The 18054-nt window shown below is 42.3% G+C and overlaps 1 protein-coding gene across 6 annotated transcripts in view; it reads right to left on the bottom strand.

The window, feature by feature from the left end:
• The window catches only part of LOC118368525 (lysine-specific histone demethylase 1A-like), a 31471-nt gene extending 22248 nt beyond the window's left edge, over positions 1-9223 (bottom strand). Inside the window, exons 1-9 of one of the 6 annotated variants that reach the window (XM_052497055.1) lie at positions 9119-9223; positions 8192-8243; positions 7327-7626; positions 7042-7216; positions 6714-6847; positions 6443-6614; positions 2142-2248; positions 1790-1871; positions 526-620 (exon numbers count right to left, since the gene is read on the bottom strand). In XM_052497055.1, the coding sequence (XP_052353015.1) occupies positions 526-620; positions 1790-1871; positions 2142-2248; positions 6443-6614; positions 6714-6847; positions 7042-7216; positions 7327-7626; positions 8192-8236 (1110 nt within the window). In that variant the 5' untranslated portion in view covers positions 8237-8243; positions 9119-9223. The remainder of the gene's footprint in view (positions 1-525; positions 621-1789; positions 1872-2141; positions 2249-6442; positions 6615-6713; positions 6848-7041; positions 7217-7326; positions 7627-8191; positions 8244-9118) is intronic. The other 5 variants (XM_052497056.1, XM_052497057.1, XM_035752686.2 and 2 more) reach the window with 5 other exon arrangements.
• Between the last annotated feature and the right edge of the window lie 8831 nt (positions 9224-18054).

Raw genomic sequence — 18054 nt, 5'->3', positions numbered from 1 at the left:
TGGTTATTTCCAGTCTAACGGTATTACATTGGGACAGTCTGGCCTCAACAAAGAGAGGGCAGAGCTGCTGTTGATGACACGCTAGGCTAAGCGGCTAACTGAATCCACCCTGCTAAGTGGTTAACTGAATCCACCCTGCACTTTGCTCGCGTTCCGCGGAAACAAGCAGCCCCGTGGACAAAGTAAGGGCCCCGCTAACACAGCACATAGTGGTGTGCTGGATGAAATCTAAACATCTTCAGCACAAGAGGTAAATAACAAAAACGCAGAGAGTTAACATTGGGGGAAACAAAATAAATGTCTACATACAGTACAATGGTTGTAGGTTACATTTGTGGTTACATTCACTTCAAAGTCGAGCGTGCTTGCACGAGACACCAAAGTAATACGACAATTCATTTTGTTATAATGTTCTACAAGCATTTCACTCTACTGCAGTGCATTGGCATTATATGGAGTGTGTGGCCTAAACCTCATAACTCAAACTAAGTGAATGGCCCAAATAGCTAGCGATGCAACACTCACAGCTTGACCATTGGCTTCGTACAGAGGACACTTCTGTTTGATCTTGGCTAGCTCCATGTTAACCTGCTTGCTGACCACCGCCATGGGATTCCCTCCTAGAACACACCAGATAGAACATCAGGATATAGGCCTACAGCCATAGAATCTATAGACTATGCCCACAATATCACATAAGCTATATTAGGTAGCAATGTTAAACTATGACATTAATTGTAGTTCTAACAGCCTGGCTGGATAGATAGTGTAGATTTTTTTCTTGCATATATTGAATGTGATAAAAAAATATGAATATGACCAAACTTGGTATCATTTGAAACACATTTGTGGAATCTCACGGTTTCATATTAAATTGTCATTTTTACAGTCTTCCATAAAACAAAGAAAAGTGATAAATCGTAATTTGCCTGTCCAGTCCTATTTCTTCAGACAACATTGATCAGGGCGTCTTAGCAGGAGTGCTGATATAGGATCAGTTTGGCCTTTTAGGTCATAATGAAGACATGTTTATGGACAGATCCTAGATCAGCACTCCTACTCAGACACTTGGCTCATATGGGCCCAGACTACATTTACATGGTCAACACCACCCTCTGCTGGTGAGAAGCTGTCATAGCAGGCCCATTTGAAATTACTGTTCAAAGTGGCTTTCAAATCATGTACATTAGAGGTTGACATAGGAACAGGACTCCCATGGGTCTTGTGGGTCCAGCGAGATTCCTACAGGAACTGGAGTGAAATTCTAGAGCCAAGTTTGGGAGAGGATTAACAGCCCACAGGAACGGGCAATACAGGAATACTTTTAAACTGAGTTGTGTGTTATAAGCAGTTTTAGAAGGACATGATTTTACCCCCCCTGCCCCTCCAACAGGAACACATGTTCTTCTGTTTTCAATCACAATATATAAATAAAATAGGCCCTTCAGCTGAGCAGGCAATGGAAAATTGCTCTCTCTCGTCCAAGTGGAGCCGTTGCTATGGACACACACACAGAGAGCACATGGATCAAATGCAGCGTAGGGAAGGCGCGGGGGAGAGACAGACGAGCAGCTAACGGTGGAAGTTACTTCTGATTTGGGCATGTTAAAATGAGCATGGGATGAAAGTTATTTTTATTGGGACAGGATAGGAAAGTTATCAGGGTTATAGAACTGGGGATTTGACAAGACGGCACAGGAATTTATTTTCACTTCCGTGTAATGTTCATTACCACTGGCACTGGCTGTACGTGTGTGTAATTGTGTGTGTCTATGAATGAATGCTTTACCCAGTCCTGTCACCACCATGGCCCCCAGATCAGCCACATAGTTGCCCTTCCGGAACGTGGCCACTCTCCCCCCAACACGGTCCTGAGGAAACAATAACCAAATTACCACAACAAAGAGGAAAATCCTAACCATTAGCTGTTCCACCAGGCCAAAATGTTGCATTACTGGTCAGTATCACTGTATTAGCTGAAGGTTAGACGTAGGTCGTGTTCAATTGTCACAAAATGGAACAACACAGATGTCATTTCTCACCTTGTCCAATAAGAAAAATGTTGGTTTTCAATGTGTTTCGCTACAGCGTGCTCCAATGAACTTGGGCTTGTATCGATGTGTGATGCGCTATTGACCCACCCTGGCCTCCAGTACTGTCACATCCATGCCGAAACTCTGCAACTGCCGCGCGGCCGCCAGCCCAGACACACCCCCTCCGATGATGATCACCTTGCCTGTCTTCTTTGCTACATTGACACAGGGGAACTAGAGTGATTAACAATCACATAACCAGCTATTTTGACACATCGATAAAAACAAATTATGTTGAGTCCCATGAGGTTTAGAGTTGAACCCCCAAATTATTATAACTCCTTGCTATTAACCAATCAGCATCCAGGATCCAAACAACCCATTTTATAATTAAAAATAATGCCACTGTTGATTAGATGCTTTTTTTCTTCAGTTGCACTTCTCCACTCAGATGAGAATTCACGAAGGAACATTCTATCAGGAGACAGTGCTCCGACTGATGTGAAGGTGCTTTTCCTCTGGAAATTCTCGGTTTAGCCTACTTTTCTCTGGTAAAATGCAAGATAAAAAATGATAAAGAATGTAGGTTATTGAACCTTTAACTAGGCAAGTCAATTAAGAATTTGTCCTTATTTACAATGACGGCTTAACGGGGAACTGTGGGTTAACTGCCTTGTTCAGGGGCAGAACGACAGATTTTTACCTTGTTAGCACGGGGACTCGGTCCAGAGACAGTTATGAAAACTTAGAACCCTGGAGGACTTTCTACTGACTCTGAAAAACACTAAAAGAAAGATGCCCAGGGTCCCTGCTCATCTGCGTGAAAGTGCCTTAGGCATGCTGCAAGGAGGCATGAGGACTACAGATGTGGCCAGGGCAATAAATTGCAATGTCCGTACTGTGAGACGCCTAAGACAGCGCTACAGGGAGACAGGACGGACAGCTGATCGTCCTCGCAGTGACAGACCACGTGTAACAACACCTGCACAGGATCGATACAACCGAACATCACATCTGCGGGACAGGTACAGGATGGCAACAACAACTGCCCGAGTTACACCAGAAATGCACAATCCCTCCATCAGTGCTCAGACTGTCCGCAATAGGCTGGACTGAGGGCTTGTAGGCCGGTTGTAAGGCAGGTCCTCACCAGACATCACCGGCAACAACGTCACCTATGGGCACAAACCCAACGTCGCTGGACCAGACAGGACTGGCAAAAAGTGCTCTTCACTTACAAGTCGCGGTTTTGTCTCACCAGGGATGATGGTCGGATTCGCGTTTATCGTTGAAGGAATGAGCGTTACACCGAGGCCTGTAGTCTGGAGCGACCTGACATGACCCTCCAGCATGACAATGCAACCAACCATACAGCTTGTTCTGTGCGTGATTTCCTGCAAGACAGGAATGTCAGTGTTCTGCCATTGCCAGTGAAGAGCCCGGATCTAAATCCCATTGAGCACGCCTGGGACCTGTTGGAGCAGAGGGTGAGGGCTATGGCCATTCCCACCAGAAATGTCAATGAACTTACAGGTGCCTTGGTGGAATAGTGGGGTAACATCTCACAGAAAGAACTGGCAAATCTGGTGCAGTCCATGAGGAGGAGATGCAATGCAGTAGTTAATGCAGCTGGTGGCCACACCAGATACTGACTGACTTGATTTTGACCCCCCCTTTGTTCAGGGACACATTATTCAATTTCTGTTAGTCACATGTCTGTGGAACTTGTTCAGTTTATGTCTAAGTTGTCAAATCTTATGTTCATACAAATATTTACACATGTTAAGTTTGCTGAAAATAAATGCAGTTGACAGAGAGAGGACATTTACATAGATTCCGCAAAAATGACTTTGCTTTTTGATTGTAAGTTCATATACTTGTGTGGCTGCCAGACAAAATAGCATTGAACTTCTGTTGTCACCGGATGAAAATGTAACTATTTTCTGCCTAATGTGTTACACCAATGTATTTTATGTGAAAGAACCATTGTTGCACACCCATCACTCTATTGAAGAAAATAATGGATTAAGGAATGTATTTGAAAAAGCAGATTTCTGAACTTATGCTATATAATGAACACATTTTTAGTTATTAAAATATGACCAAAGTTACCATAGGGATTGCCATAGATTACCTGTTAATTATCAAAATTACCAAAGACTTGTGAAACTTTGGTCAATTACTGGTAGCTTTGGCAAATACCTGTATACGCAAACAAGTGGTGTGTTAACCTTGCTCAGATGGGCAATTCCACAGTAACAGAATGACTCAGATTTGTCACTTTAAAATGTATGCCAAACCAAAAACATTAATTTCCAAGTTTAACAAACCATACAACTCTACGCAAAAGGACAAGTTTTAACAATTTCCACATAAAATTTTACTCGAAGAGTGCAGATGTAAAGTTTGGTAACAGAGTGACGGTCCAAATCTCCCTCCAATTTTTTGTTTGACCATGTTTTCCAAAAGCTCGTAAATATCTACTCCGAATTAAGATTCAATTATGTCTGCAGAAAGAATGGGGTGTCAGCTATGATAAGACACCTCGAGGTTCAACAAATCTATTTTGGTTATTGAACTACAGTAAGTGAGGTGGTAACAGAATGACATCATGGGTACCTGATCTGTGCTATACAAAAATGCATAAATATAAATTAATGTCATTCCCTTCATTGTGATGTATCCTGAATAGGGTAACAGAGGTAGACAAATGTAATATCCTCCTTTGCATGTTAGGCTATTATTCTAATGAGCATGGCACCCAAACAAGACCAAATTTGGATGGTCAGGAAATACTCAGTACCAATCATAGGTTATTTATATATTTTTCACAAGTTTGGACATCACATTAGAGAACAGCACAGTAGTTAGGTACAGTAAGTACAGTAAAGTATACTGTACTCCATTGTGCTGTACTAGACTCTGTTCAGTACTGTATTTTACTGCCCTATACTCTACTCAACTTTTCTTTAATGTGCTGACCAAACTTGTGAAACAGGCATCTACAATTGCTTCCAATTTGGACTGACCAAATTCCAACTACTTTTCAGCGTCCATGGACGTCCGGTGCTCAGTGGGGGAGATCGTTGGTTACAGTAAATGGAAAGAGGGGACTCATGGGTAAGTGTCAGTAAGGGTTGAGACAGGTGACATTAACTGGAGAGAGAGAGGGACAGGGAGAGAGAGAGGGAAGGGTTGTCCAGGCTGTTTTAACACTCATGCTTTGACCAGCATGCGACAGAAAGAAAAATAAAACTATTATTAGCTGAACATAACAGTATGCCAGTGGGAGGCAAGACAGTAGCAGGTGTTCCAACTGTGGTTTGTGACTACTATGAATTCCCATTGTAGCCAATTCAGTTGCAGTCATTCTACTACTCATTATATTACCAATTTGGTTGTGGTCACTTAAAATCATAAACCACATCTTTATCAGTAAAAATACTATAAATAATTGGTAGAATACTAATAGACTAAAATAAGGGTTTTCATTTCGATGTTCATTTGAAATTGCTATGATTGTATTGTTCTTATTTAATGTCTCATTGAGAAAATTATTTACATGCATGTTTGTTTCTTAAACTCCCAAATTGTCCACATAATTTCTTCACTTGTTACTTCTGTGAACTTTCACTATAGTCCCTCATAATATTTTGACACTACAAGGTCACACTTTGTGTAAAAATGGTTTAAAAACAAATGCCTGCAATTTCAGCCTGTTCAGGTGGGATGGAACTTTTGTCCCAAATCATGACACCACAATGTGACCCGAATATAATAGAACAATGACTGTTCATATGGGAAAGGAGGTGGGCTCTAGATCATCCAATCAGCCAATCAGGGCTTGTGTTAAAATATTCAACCGTATGCCCTAACGCCCACACAATCAGATTGGAGGAAATAAATGATTACAAATATATTTCAAAGTTATTTTCATTAAATAAACTGATTTATTAGACATAGTGATAATAAAAATTAAAAATAAAAATAGCATTACAAAGACTGCGTGGGGGAGTTTAAAGATATGTGGGGTTTTGGTAACAGAATGACAAGGCAATAGGTAATATTTCTTAAACTTACAGAAGGATAATAATTTCAGCAAAAATGAAACGTTGATATTAGTTTGCAGGGGTCTTTACTTCAACAGTGTTTTGATGCATTACTAATAGCATTTAAGACCTTTTCTGCTAGTTGTTTTGTAAGACCCACTTTCTTCTGTATATACACTGTAATAAAAAAATAAAAAACAGACTCAGATTTAATTTGACACCAAATTTGATGTGCTCCTATGAACAGCTCTTGGGGCTTTTTTTTACATGGAAATGCCCATATCTAAAATGTGAGCATAAGCATTGTACATGCAGTTACTATAGTATATAAGGCAGATAGTAAAAGGCTAATGTACTCACTTGGTAAAGGCTTGACTCTCTTGTAGATGCCAAAGTTGATGAGGCCGTGTCTCTCCAGGTAACTGTGTATCCTGTGCACCAGCACTGTATCACTGTTGTATGGCGCTTCAAGTTGTTGTGTTGTGGCTTCAAAGGTTAGCTGGATTTTCGGGTTATCAAGCCAAAGTTGGAGCTGAAACAAATAATTTGCCAAAATTTCAGAGCCAAATCCAAATGTACAATCTTCTCCAGAACTAAGCAAGGCTTGTTAATGAAGTAGGTGTGCTCTCACTGTGCGGTTGCGGATGTACAGGAACACTTTCTGCGTCTGCTGGGGCCCGCTGATGATGTCCGGGAAGCAGGCGGCCTCCTGGGAGGTCATGCGATCATGGGGCAGGCGGCTCTGGAACGCAGCTCCCTCCACACCTGGAAAACCAAACACGCCACCCTCAACACCCGTCCTGACACACACACACACACACACACACACACACACACACACACACACACACACACACACACACACACACACACACACACACACACACACACACACACACTTCGCTACCCAATGTTACATTTGCGCTCGCAGGCACGCACTTTCGCACAGTCCAACTCACACTCACCAGAGGGCTCCTCGGGCTCGCTGTCCACCTCCTCCTCCATGGGCGGCGCCGGTGGCGGGATCACCTGCTTGCGCTCCTTCTCCGCCTTGGCATTGCGCTCCTCCTCAGAGTAGTATTCGTCCTCAGACAGATTGGCCAGGCTCTCGTCCATCTCGCGGTACTCCACCTGCAACAAGAGGCACAATAAACGCTCCATTAAAACCACGTTCCGGCTCACCTAAGATGAAGCAAATGGTCATGTCTCGCTAAGATGGGTGGACATGTATTATAGGTTGTTACTTTTGATCGCTTGCGGCGGCTTGTCCTGCGACCCTCGGCCGTGTCCAGGTCCACCCCCCCGGGGCCAAGGAGGTGGGGCTGCGGGGGCCCACCAGGTTCCCCACTCGGAGAGGCCCGCTCCTTCTTTTTGATCTCCACGGCGCCTGGGGCCAAGGGAGGGGCCCCCATCTGGGCAGGAACCTGGGCCTCAAGGGACCGCTCAGCTCCCCCTGGCGCCAAGGAGGTGGAAGCGGCAGAGGAAGATGAACCTGCGTCTGACTTCTTACTCGACAGCATTATGGAGGAAGATAGAGGCCTCTCCTTGAAAAACCAAAACCAAAATCGACATCAGCCAAATCCATTCGCCGCTCTAGAGTTGTCTGTGATATGATAATCTAGGATGACCAGAGTTAGTTTTTTCACAATACTGATCCATTGTGGTCAAAAACAATAAAAAGCTATGATATTGAATATTAGCAAAAAGTCTGTATTTGGCAAATATTAAATAAGATTACAATGAATTGCTGTTCATAAAGAGAAAAAAAAAAATGCTACAACAGCCAGGAAAAAAATATCAACATAACTAAGAAACACCAGTTATATAGTACAGAGAGAAATATTGTAGCTAGTTTACCAGCTCAACTACCATTTAGAAAAACTGAATGTTTATGTATTCAAGGTTTCATAACCTTCTGTACAATTAATGCACTCTCACTTTCTATATGGATAGTATATCATGATGTCAAAATATGGAAATGAGTTCTTACAACTCCACAACAGCTAACTAAATACATGAACCAAGCTATACTTAAAGTTGAGGATGCATTAGAAGTGCACCAACTAGATGCGTTGACAGATGACAAATGTAAGAGGGCTCCACAATAACCTTGTCTTGCTTTACCCATTTCTCCGTGGACCTGGTATTATCCATTCAAACACTAAGAAATAAAAGACAGAATCAGAAATATGGTCATGAAAAACAGTAAAGTCCACCAAGCCAGGCAGCTACACAATCAGTCCTGGGGTAACGTTAATCAGTCGAAACAGTTGAACACCTAAATGTTTTGCTACTAAAACGAGAGTTTATATTGGACAAATTCAGGTAGGTCGCTCCCCGTTTCGTTCGAGACAAGTTTTGCAAAAGAATCGCCGTAATGAATACACACCTGGTTTATTGGCTAACTAGGAGTAGGTGACTAGGAGTTAGTAATGAATAATGAGCTAGTTACACAGCTATCAGTTAGCGACGTCTAACTAGTTACTTAATTTTTTGCTATTGTATTTCAAATATGTGGAGATTAACCATTAGTATATAGGCCAACTACTTGGTTCGTATTAACAGCCTTTTCGATGGTTTCGTAAGAAAACATGTCGGACAGTCAGCCAGTTCTTGGAGCTAACAAGCTAGCTATCTGCCTGGCTAAACCATACTGCAAGCTACCTATCTATATTATAAAACCCTCTGACGTCGTTAAAAACTAGTTAGCCAACTTTGCTTCTATGACTTAACAAGGTCAACGATCAGCGTCGTGGGTGTTGTCTGACTAGTATATTATTCCTGTTGTACTGCATACATAGGGTTCACGAGCTCATCAATTTAACTACGGTAGCTAACGCTAGCTAGCAGGCTAACAATGAGTCTCACTCAGCAGCAACTAAGTGTCTGTGTGTTGGCTAGCAACTACCAGTGAAAACATTGCACTCCAATCACGTTAGTAGCTACGCTATAACATCGCATTTCACTATACAGCCAATATTGGGGCCGTGAGTTGAAAAGTAAAACATAACAACATGCATACAAGTATTACTGTACCTCTAGATTGCCGCAATCAATATGTCAACACAAAGACAAATCCCATCCCTTCCTCTCGTTGAATTATATGATCCGCCCCTCACCGTCATGCTATTCAGCTATTGGGACATCTGTCAGCTCGTGAACGCAAGGATTGGTTATGGATATTGTCAATCATCAAGGAGGGGATTCGATTAATGCCCCGGCTCTACATTTGATTGATTAGCGTTGATTGCATTAGTTTTCGAAACGGGCTGCCTCCCGGGCGTAAGCCAAAGTCGGCTAAAACCAAAGTGACGTGGGGTTAAACACGTAGAATAGTATTCTGTGTTTTCACATTCAAAAGTTATTGATTTAGATAAAAACACTAACTGCCTTCTCAATGAAAACTGGTTTTAAAATTCGAATATATTTGATAGAAAAGGATGTTGTATGTTTCTGAACAACTCATCATGCTGCTTTGTTGACAGTGATGCCGAGCTGTGCAGATTTATGTTTAACCGCTTTTGGGTAAAGTGAAAACTGTTTTTTATAAATAAAAAACAGGAATACCTTAATTGCATAAGTATTCAGACCTTTTTCTATGAGACTCAAAATTGATCTCAGGTGCATCCTGCTCCCATTGATCATCCTTGAAATGTTTCTTCAACTTGGAGTCCACCTGTGGTAAATTCAATTGATTGGACATGATTTGGAAAGGTAAACAAACACCTGTCTATATAAAAGTCCCACAGTTGACAGTGCATCTCAGAGCATAAACCAAGCCATGAGGTCGAAGGAGTTGTCCGTAGAGGGCCGAGACACAGATTTGGGGAAGGGTACAAAAATATTTCTGCAACATTGAAGGTCCCCAAAAACACAGTGGCTTCCATTTTTCTTAAATGGAAGCTGTTTGGAACCACCAAGACTCTTCCTAGAGCTGGCTGCCCAGCCAAACTGCGCAATCAGGGGAGAAGGGTCAGGGAGGGGACCAAGAACCCAATGGTCACTCTTAAGGAGCTTCGGGGTTCTTCTGTGTGGATGGAAGAACCTTCCAGAAGTACAACCATCTCTGCAGCACTCTACCAATTAGGCCTTTGTGGTAGAGTGGCCAGACAGAAGCCACTATTTTCTTAATTTAAGGTTACGCCTTCCAACGGGACAATGACCTGATGCACACAGCCAAGACAACGCAGGAGTGACTTCGGGGCAAGCCTCTGAATGTCCTCAAAAGGCACATGACAGCCTGCTTGGAGTTTGCCAAAAGGCAGCTAAAGACTCGAAGACCATGAGAAACAAGATTCTCTGGTCTGATGAAACCAAGATTAAACTCTTTGACCTGAATGCCAAGTGTCACATCTGGAGGAAACCTGGCAACATCCCTACGGTGAAGCATGCTGTGGGGATGTTTTTCAGTGGCAGGGACTGGGAGACAAGTCAGGATTGCGTGAATAATGAATGGAGCAAAGTACAGAGCTCCTTGACAAACCTGCTCAGGACCTGACTGGGGAAAACGTACGCCTTCAAACAGGACAACGACCCTAAGCACACAGCCAAGACAACACAGGAGTGGCTTTGTGACAAGTCTCTGAATGTCCTTGACTGACACAGCAAGAGCCTGGACTTGAACCCGATCAAACATCTCTGGAGAGACCTGAAAATCGCTATGCAGCAAAGCTCCCCATCCAACCTGCCAGAACTTGAGGAACTCCACAAATACAAGTGTACCAAGCTTGTAGCGTCATACTCAAGGCTGTAATCGCTACCAAAGGTGCTTCAACACAGTACTGAGTGACTGGTCTGAATACTTATGTAAATGTGATATTTCAATAAATTAGCAAACATTTCTAAACCTGTTTTTGCTTTGTCATTATGGGATGGGGGGGTTTAATACATTTTAGAATAAGGCTATTGTGGAAAGTCAAGGGGTCTGAATACTTTGATGGCACTAAGTGTAATGGAACTAAATGTAATGGAACTTAGTCTTGATCAAGAGTTAAGACCTAGCAAAGCTACAGCTTGCTCAACAGAGCAGAATGCCTTAACCCTTGACTGCACATACAGAGCTAACATCACATGCATGCCAGATTTGCCTGGTTTAGGGTTGCTTCTCATCTAGTTGTGAAATTCCAGATTGTCTGTATGTTAAATGACTTACAGCTCACACCCATCCATACCCCACAAGACATGCCACCAGGGGTCTCTTCACAGTCCAAGTCAAACGAATTCACGGCAATGCACAGTACTATACAGGGCCATGATCGCGTTGTTGGTTAAGCGCTTGTAAGTAAGTATTTTACTGTAAGGTCTACGTATTCGGCGCATGTGACAACTACAACGTATTTGATGTATGATCGTTTGTGGAAAATCAACTAAATTCCCTCAGTTATTCTATGCAGATGTATTACTCTCCCATCTACAAAGTCCTGCATAGTTAGGGTTGCAGGTGTACACAGATTACGCGTACATCTTCCTGAGAGTCTTAGCTTTCAGGGATGGGGTCGGTCGGTAATAGCTCAACGTTCAGTCTAGAGACAAATTCGGATGCAAAAAAACATTTCAAGATGCGCATTTACCGCGCTCCATTTGTCCCAACAGCTAATAAGGTTATTCACAAATAACCACGGTTCTATGTACTAAGCGGTGCATTCAACTAATTAAGAAAAACGCAACAAATTGTTTATTTTTGCTGCGAGCTGCCAATCAAGTTGCCTAGAGACGCGCAATAACTATGCCTGATATATTGCATGCATCTTTAGCTGCTGAGCAATTCCCCGGTAACATAATTACGCTTTGACTACATTTCTTAAATGTTAAAATGTATGCCAAACAAACCCCATTGATTTCAAAGTTTAACAAGTCATAACTCTACGCACAAGGACTAATTTGACATATTTCCACTGAAAAATGTACCAAAATGAATTTAGTGGAACAAATGTGCAGATGCAAACTTTCGTAGTGGAATTACTGTAAAATCTCCCTAAGGTTTTTATGCCACGTTTCCAAAAACTCTGTTAAACATCTGCTCTGAATTAAGATTCAGAGATGTCTGCAGAAAGAATGGGGTGTCAGCTATGACATGGCACCGTGAGTTATTGAACTACAGTATATTGGATTTACACCCAGTAACAGCATTCAAATCATGGGTTCCTGATCTGTACTACACAGATGCAAAACTATGGATATGAATGTCATTCTCATGTTTCACGTTTTTGGACATCACAGCAGAGCACAGTTGCATACAATACACAGGGTAGAGGTCAGTACAACATACTGTACTGGTTAGCACTATACCACTGCCCCAGCCAACCTTGTCCTCCCCAGACCTCAGCAACCTTTGCACACAAGAAGCAACCTTCAAGAGCAAAGAAAAAAACGAGAACAGCAGGGAACAGAAAACAGAAACTACAGGACAACACAGAACACAAAATACACAGTGACCAGTCATGTGACTCTAAAGTGTTGTCAGTCCTCTGCTCCTTGATTAGATCAGAGCGGGGCACAGGTAACGGGATAACAGGGAAAGTATTGACAGATTTCTTTAAAATTATCATTAGCCGGCGCAGTGACCAGGTCGCCACGGTTCATGGAACGCATCACTGCGCACGCAGAGGACACCTCTGGGGAAACTCTGCACGCTCTCATCGGGAACGAAGGTGTAGAGGAAACCACTAGAGGTGGCGACACGACAGGCCATACACGCTCACCAACCAAGTTATTCCCAGACTCAGTCTCAGCAGAGAAGGGTAACACAGACTAACACAAACAACTCAGAGGCACCTGTGTCCCTCAGGATCCTGTGGTCCTTCTGTGGCTCAGTTGGTAGAGCATGGTGCTTGTAACGCCAGGGTAGTGGGTTCGATTCCTGGGACCACCCATACGTAGAATGTATGCACACATGACTGTAAGTCGCTTTGGATAAAAGCGTCAGCTAAATGGCATATATTATATTATTATTATTATCTTCACTGACACTGGGTCGTTACTTCTTAAGAGACAGAAAACCTTCCGTAACGAAAGGTAAACAATCTGGGTCAATTGGGACTTTCACATGCCCCTGGGCATGAAACGGAGCGAACGGATGTAGAACTAGCACTGTAAATGTTAGCGTGAGTACTGAATTTACCCTTAGCCCTGAGAACAGGACATTTGTTTTTCCAATTACCTGAACCATGACAGTAGTGACACTCTTGACTGAAGTAAGCTTTGCCACGGGAGCCAGGCTCAACCCTAGATCAATGAAGCTCTGCCCCTAAACCAGAGTGTCTCAGTGGGCGATTCCCAAATCTCACTGAACACCCCCCACTCACTCTGAATACGGGGATCTGAAAAAAGCTAGTTTTGTGAGTCAAAACATACCCATCCGCCAAAACCGTTCGTTAATGTACGTGGCCACACAATCAATGATTGTGTCCTTAAATTGCTCTAGCATAATCAGATCACACAGCCCCTGGAAAGTCATAACCGCAGAGGCGGAAAATCTGCGAATAAACTGTGAAGATAAACAACTCTTGCACAAACTCAACATGAGTCTATCAGCCTTTTTAAAATTCTAAATGGTTGGCAGTAAGCCTCAGGAACCTATTCGTAAATCTGTAACAGCCATTTTAACCTTATCATAGCTGACACTGTCAGCTACGCCAAGAGCTGAATATGCTTCCTGCGCTTTACCAGTCAATACACACTGCAACATTATAGTACGATCATAATTAGGTCAAGTCCTAGCATCAGCAACACGCTCAAACAACGAAAATAACGTCTCATGGTCATTCTCATAATATTTTGTCAACAGCCATAAGTTTCCAACAATATCAAACGTGTCCGGGTCAAGAGCGTGAGGTAGCGACCCCTAGGTAAATCAGGGTCACCTTCCCAAAGCAACTCTCCCGAGAGCTTTCCTTCCCTAACCAATTCTAGCCGCTTTTGTCGCAGCTTGATGTTAGCACGCTCCAAATCCTGTTTAAATTCTAATTCCCTTTCATACTTAACACGATCATGCTCCAGTTTTGCTTGTTCATGCTCTGGCTGTAACAGAAGCAGTTCTTTCTGCTGTTCGAATGGAAGACTACTAGGGCCAACAGACTGAGCGGCCATTGAGGCGAAACGGGAAGACAGCTGGGGAGGTGAGACTGCCCCAGGGGTAACTTCTAGTATACCACTCCGTCAGATTGGCCTTCAATTTCAACCTATCATTTTTTAGATGTTTATCACTAATTTCAACCTTGTGGTGTTCAGCGATCTTTAACAGCCGTGCTTTGGTACATAATTCTAACCGTTCCTCTGATGGAATGCGAATGAACTCGTCTACGTTAGACTCCATCATCACAAGTAACTACTCCCCTCTGCTGAGCACACCAGACACACAACAAGAGAAACACCAATCACACTGGGCACCACAGGAGAGAGATGAGATACATTAAAGAGCTTTCCCAAATCCTACAATAACTCAACCCTAATCTCTGTGCAGATTCGCAGTGGGTAATTAAGCACTGTAGCCCGCTAGCATGGAAAAACCTCACAGCATGCTAGCGGATTCCCCCAAGCCACAGATGTGCCCCCAAGACAACCACTCAGTCCACGGACACCATACAAAAATAACAAAAAAACATGGCCAACGTATTCCAATGTAGAACACGTCGCCAAGCCTATCTCCCACTGAGGTACACATCAGATTGTACTCACCTCCTAGGACCGATGTCCCAACAGCGAGTAGAGCAAGAGTTGGGCAGGGGCCTGGAAACTAACCAATGTTACACAGCACACAACCAACCTCCACAGTGGCAAGTTTACAACAACAAAAAAAGGCAACCAACACCGGGCCTACCAAACAGCGCAACTAAAAAAAGAGAACAAAAGATGCAAACAAAGCATCTACAGAGTCTACAGAGTATCAAACATTAACTCTACATTTTCAACCAAACAAAATACACTTACCAGTTAGTTCAACGACACTAGTATTAGGCCTACTGGCATACTTCTCCAGGCAACGCATCGTTTGATGACATCACCGGACAACCAAAATAACTGATACGTCTCTAAGGCACTATACGAACCCGTATAAGACTATGCAATGAATATTATCCCATCATAATGCAGCAAAATACTATATACCAAAATGTCTAGGAACCAACTTTATTATCCCGGTCGGGGTCCCCACTTGTTACAAATCAGCTAGTAGCCCATAACAAAAAGGGAGACAATGCAGAGATCAAGGAATAACACAAATATATTTATTAATTAAAGTAAACTATATACAATTAACAATGGTGTGTGTGTGTGATCAGTAATGTGAGTGAGTGGTTGTGTGCATAGATGGTAATAATCAGGGTTGTTGCGAGGTGCAAAAACAAACAAGCCACAAAATGGCACACCCAAACACCAACAGTGAGTCTGCATGGAGAGTCTCCTCAGTGTATTTATCCCCGGGACACACCCGAGCCCAGGTGTGTCCCATTTCACTGACGACCCTCCCAGCTCCGCCCCTGACATCCTATAAAGGAAAACAAAAGCAAAGAGAAAGAATTCGTCAGACAAAGTGGGAGGGTCGTCACAAGTCGAAGGGAGGACAGTAGCAGGTGATCCAACTGTGGTTTGACTATGATTTCCCAGCACAGCCAATAATAACATTTAAAATATCTATATTATTTAAAAACTTTTGTGAGTGCAATGTTAACAGTACATTTTTATTTCTCTTTTGTTTCTTGTCTATATCACTTACTTTGGCAATGTAAACATCCCAATAAAGCCCTTTGAACCATTACAGCGAAAGCATGCCATGCGATTGTTTGAGGACGGCGCCCCACATCTAAATATTTTTACACCGGCACAGGTTTCATAAATTCACAAATAGCAATGAAATATTCATTTACTTTTTGAAAATCTTCCTCTTATTTGTCATCCAAAGGGTCCCAGCTTTCTTTTTTCAGCTTTAATTTCTTGCGTCATCACTGCAAGCTATCATGACTCTCAAACGCCGCTGTTTACTTCTGAAGATCACTTTAGCACCACCCTAAAAACCAATTACATGCATATTCTGGCTTTAGGGCCTGAGCAACAGGCAGTTTACTTTGGGCATGTCAGTCAGACGGAAATGTAGAAGAAAAAAAGGACCCTAGCCCTAACAAGTTTTAACTACAGCAAAGGTCCCAAAATCCTTAATGAACTCTATTCAAAAACCCCTCTATAAACTCTTCCCAGTAATTTCATTTTTTTCTTAATGAGATGCATTATTGGACTGACACAGCAATATAATTCAGTCGTTTAAGTGATGAATTCACCCGACTAATGACTGATCTCTAAAATGTTAGGGCAGAAACGGTACTCTTAAGGGGTGATTTGGGTCAAGCTGGACTTTTAAAAGCTGTGTAATTTATCCATTTGATTCTAATCTGTTACTCTGGGAAATGCTACATTTGGCAGATGTCTGGTGTAAGTTATTGCATAGTTGGACCATAGGGTGAAAAAGCCATTCAAAGTAAGTTATTTTGTTAAATCACATTGGTAACAATTACTTTTATCATGGGCCATTACAATGTAATCTGTTCAGACTCGAGGATGGAGTGATCATGCTTTTTTTGAGACGACATGCAAGCCATAGAATTGTATTGCTATTCGATATAACAGCCTCAATTTGTCGGGGCATGGACAATACAAGGTATCGAAAGCCTTTCACAGGGATGCTGTCCCATTGTTGACTCCAATTCTTGCCACAGTTGTGTCAAGTTGGCTCAATGTCTTTTGGGTAATGGACCATTCTTGATGCACACGGGAAAATGTTGAGCATGAAAAACCCAGCAGCGTTTTTTTTTTTACGCAAACCGGTGCGCCCAGCACCTAGTACCATACCCTGTTAAAAATAACTTAAATATTTGATCTTGTCCATTTAACCCTCTGAATGGCACACATACACAATCCACGTCTCAATTGTGTCAAGGCTTAAAAAATATTCTTTAACCCGTCTCCTCCCCTTCATCTACACTGATTTTGAAATGGATTTAACAAGCGACATCGGTAAGGAATTATAGGTTTTACCTGGATTCATCTGGTCAATCTGTCATGTCCTTAACGTTTTGTACACTCAGTGTATGTCTCAGGGCTGTATAGACTATGAAGCATTACTTTAAAAAAAATATTTTTGATCATGTTTGTTGTATTTATGTTTCTATTAATGGCATTTTAAAATGATCATCGATTGTGAATTTTCATAATTTAAGTAGTTCTTTCTGAAATAAATCCACAACTTGAGGAATTTAACTGATGCTCTCTGCCATCTCTTTGAGTTGGTATGGAATTATGAGTTTGCATAATAAGTGATTGTAAGAGAAGGATCTCACAGTTCCATGATACTGTCACAATTACAGCTCTGAGTGGAATGTTGCCAAAGATTCTATGCTCAGATTGACATTCTAAATTGTGCTCAATTTCTATTGCCTGTCTCAGCTTCACTGGGTATGGTTTAATCTTGTAAAATGGCCTTTTCTATATGGCCCTTTTCCAGGCCCCCTCCCCCCAAAAATCTAATTTTCCCCAGCCTACCCACATGGGCAACGGTGGGAATAGATATAACTCCAGAGGAACTTGTTGTATTTTTCAGACCTGCACCTGCCAGCCGGATTAGCCTAGTTTTCAGTGCAATAGAACCTGTACTCCCATACCTGCCAGTGATCTTCTTGGCATTTTTTGCCTTTAATGTCCACAAAATATTCAAGAGGAAGCTGATCAAGGCATCACTGGTAAGTAACATTCTGCACCTGCTTTCACATCCAGGTTTAGAGGAATATCTGGCATAAAAACTTTGAGGAAAATTGTTAATAATACTAAGAGGATTTATCAGTTGTCAAAATGTTGGTAAAAAAATGTAAGGGGGCCATCTCTGAAATGTGTTTTTCCTGCAGAAGAAGTCTGAGATGCTGAACGCATCCACCATGCTGTCAGAGCAGTTCATACATCTGAAGAGTGTGGAGGTTAGGCTGCTGGCC

Source organism: Oncorhynchus keta, chromosome 35 (assembly GCF_023373465.1).
Source record: "Oncorhynchus keta strain PuntledgeMale-10-30-2019 chromosome 35, Oket_V2, whole genome shotgun sequence".
In the NCBI taxonomy this organism is placed as follows: domain Eukaryota; kingdom Metazoa; phylum Chordata; class Actinopteri; order Salmoniformes; family Salmonidae; genus Oncorhynchus; species Oncorhynchus keta.
This window is presented reverse-complemented; position numbering and strand designations above follow the sequence as displayed.